Source organism: Gavialis gangeticus, unplaced genomic scaffold, assembly GCF_001723915.1.
Source record: "Gavialis gangeticus isolate Ggan-Ray unplaced genomic scaffold, GavGan_comp1, whole genome shotgun sequence".
NCBI lineage: Eukaryota > Metazoa > Chordata > Crocodylia > Gavialidae > Gavialis > Gavialis gangeticus.
In genome coordinates, this window is record NW_017728973.1 from 1,209,459 (window position 1) to 1,212,484 (window position 3,026).

Genomic DNA, 3,026 nt, shown 5'->3' on the forward strand with positions numbered 1-3,026 from the left:
CCCCCCCCCCCCCGCCACACCAATCAATCATTCTCAATTGGCAATTTAATTAGGAGCCAGCAAAACCTAAACCTTTCCTCCCTACACCATTATCTTAGCCTCACATTGAGACTCCAGAGTCCTGCCTGCCTACCTGGTCCTGCGCACAACACTAGAAGCATTTCAGAGAATGCTACCACACTAGAAAGGCAACTTAATAAAAAGTCAACTCAAGATAACATGACTGGAGGCATCCTATATACACATTCATTTCACTCTGCTTGAAAGAATGACAATTAATCTCAATCAAGTCAGTCAGATGGACAGGACTGATGCTGCTCTAACTACAGTGCAATTTATGCACCTACCTACTGGTACTATGAATCTAGATTAAAAGGAGAAAAGTTGGGCCCATTAGGTCTAGTGTTGAAGGAAGTGTCAGTGTGGGGCATAAGATTATTCAGTTATGTACTTAGATTTTTCTGTAGCTCATTCTGAACGAGCTGACAACCTACTTTAGTTTGTTAGACCAATAGATACCCAACTCTACACCCTCAAACTAATTTCTATCCCTTTATCAACGTTAATTACTGGTGCCCACTTGGTTTGGGTCTCAAGATGGACACAAATCAAAGAGTAGCATGGGTATTGCAATGACAGAGGAGTATTTCACTCTTCCACAGCTTTGTTGGTGTTGATGCTCACTGGAGATGGCAGACTTACAACCATTTACATACAGCCTACCATTTTGAATTGGCATTTGTTTACATATGAACTGACCTCACAGATGAAGAAAATTCTTGTTAATGGTGAAATAAGCAAAACCTTTATTAGCAATTTGTGCATGCTAAGCTTCTTGGAGAAATATGTACCAAGGCCTTTTGCATCCACACCCACAATTCATTTGCAAAGAACAAAAGACACAACAAGCACAAGCACACTAACAGCAAAGACCCAAGAATGGCATAACTGCTTGTAGACATCAACTACTGCTTCCAAGGATGCCACCTTCCCCTGCTCCTGCCACCAGAGCCAGCCTGTCCAAAAAGTGACCAAGAGTACCAACTCGAGGAGTAGGAAAGGGAGGAAGGAACATGAAGAATATGGGTCTTTTGATAGCAAGGAGTGCAGAGACTGGTTAGATTTAAATGGTCTGCTCTCCGAAGAGTATATTATATTTCTGGACTCTTCCAACTACTAGTATTCAAGAATGAGCAATTCTTCTCCTAAAAACCCTCCTTGAGAGAGAAAAAACAAAATATTGATTCCCTGGTTATCAGCAACTCCAATTTGATATGTTTCAGTATTTTGCTGAATTTGTTTCAAGGTAGCCAGTAACATTAAGCTAGATGATAGCTAGAAAAAAAAAAACAAAAACAAAAACAAAAAAAAAAAAATCTATAAGCAGTTTGCAAAAAAATCCAAACATTCCCATTGACCAAACAGATACAACAGACTACGTATCAGAGAGAGAAGCTTGCTTCCCCAACCACTTCAATATTATACAGATTTAGAGGAAGTCACTAGTTGATCTTTTTTGATGCACAGCTGTGCAGGTCAACTGGGAAGTATTTGTAGTTGAGGAGAGACAAAGCAAATGTATGCTAGACAGATGAAGTAAATTCAGGGTTTCTTTGAATGGAGATACTGCTTGAAGTATTAGAAACAGTCTGTGACGCATTAATGGCTAGGTCTTTTGGAAAAACAAGATGCTATGACAAAGAATTGTATTAACTCAGCAGATGATTTACCACCCACAAAAAATGTTTTAGATATACATGAATGCAAAGCTGACTGTAATCTTACCACCTCATCCTCCGCAGGCTTGAAAACACAAGTTTACATTTAGTGCAGTGTCCCACCAGTCACATCATTAGTCAAGACCACAATTAGGGATTTATTCTTCAAGTGGAAGCACTTAACATGCATTGTAATGCACAGCTACTAGGGAGGCATCAGGATGTCCAAGATAAACAAGCTAGCTTTCCCTTTTTGTCCACCCCTTGGGCAATAGATAAGGCAGGGCAGCTGAGATGTGCTAACAGCCCACAATAATTTGAAACAAGAGAGAGTTAGCACTCAAGAAATATAACCAGTTAATATAAATCCAAGTACTATATAACACCAGAGGGGAAGGAGGGGGGTGCCCACACCTACTTTTTCTAAGACAAAAACAAGTCTGTGGCAGCTGTCCATATTTTCAGATGCCCTATGGGGATACAGAGCTGGCCCATCATGAGACTCCTGCTCTTGTAACAAGAATTCAGGCAGAGAGGGTGTATGCTTCCTTTGCCCTGGGCACAGAACTTTCCATGATTTTAGAGTCAAAGATGACCAGAGAGTAGTATGTAAAAGGTTGTTATTTAGAACAGGCCTTGGATTTCTACTGTTCTGCTGTCAGCACTGCTATGGAAATTTCAGCGCTTGGAAGCTAGTGAATCATCCCCACAGTGCCAACTCTACTGTCCTCAGCAAGCGTCAGACACTCACCTCCTCCCCTTCCTCAGAATGGGTAGAGAGCTGGTCATGTTGAATGATCTCTGCATCTTCTTCAGTGGGTCCATTACCCACTCGGATGCCACCAAAGTTGTGAGTTCCCTAATACATGCACAAAAAGAAAAAGCAGAACGCTGTTTAGAATTTAGTGCAAATAGGTACTTTACACATCTCCATGAAGCAGGAACAACTTCCAGAAAAAAAAATGAACATTAAAAGTTCAATGGCACAACTATTTTCCACAAGTTTCGATTTTACAGATTTTCCAGCTTGGGTGAGAAAGAAGCATATTCCTGCTGGATCTGAAACAGAAAACTTATATAACCAATTTGAACAACAACTCTTTACAAAACATAAATTTCACCTTTCATCAAGAGCCATATTTTCTCCAAAACTACAAACACCCTTACATTTCCAACAACTGGTGGGCACACCCCTTGGAAACTGACAAAAATGCAACTGCTACTCTACATGAAGCGAGTCATGTGATTTTCTTCTAGCATTTGCTATTATCTGACACACACACACACACACACACACACACACACACA

The 3,026-nt window shown here is 40.5% G+C and overlaps 1 protein-coding gene across 10 annotated transcripts in view; it reads right to left on the bottom strand.

Moving 5' to 3' along the window:
* Positions 1-3,026, bottom strand: part of ATP6V0A1 (ATPase H+ transporting V0 subunit a1) — a 72,971-nt gene that overhangs the window by 25,916 nt on the left and 44,029 nt on the right. For 7 of the 10 annotated variants that reach the window (XM_019505834.1, XM_019505896.1, XM_019505817.1 and 4 more), the window contains 2 exons: positions 2,470-2,577; positions 1,786-1,803 (listed from right to left, as the gene is read on the bottom strand). In XM_019505834.1, the coding sequence (XP_019361379.1) occupies positions 1,786-1,803; positions 2,470-2,577 (126 nt within the window). The remainder of the gene's footprint in view (positions 1-1,785; positions 1,804-2,469; positions 2,578-3,026) is intronic. The other 3 variants (XM_019505841.1, XM_019505871.1, XM_019505887.1) reach the window with 1 other exon arrangement.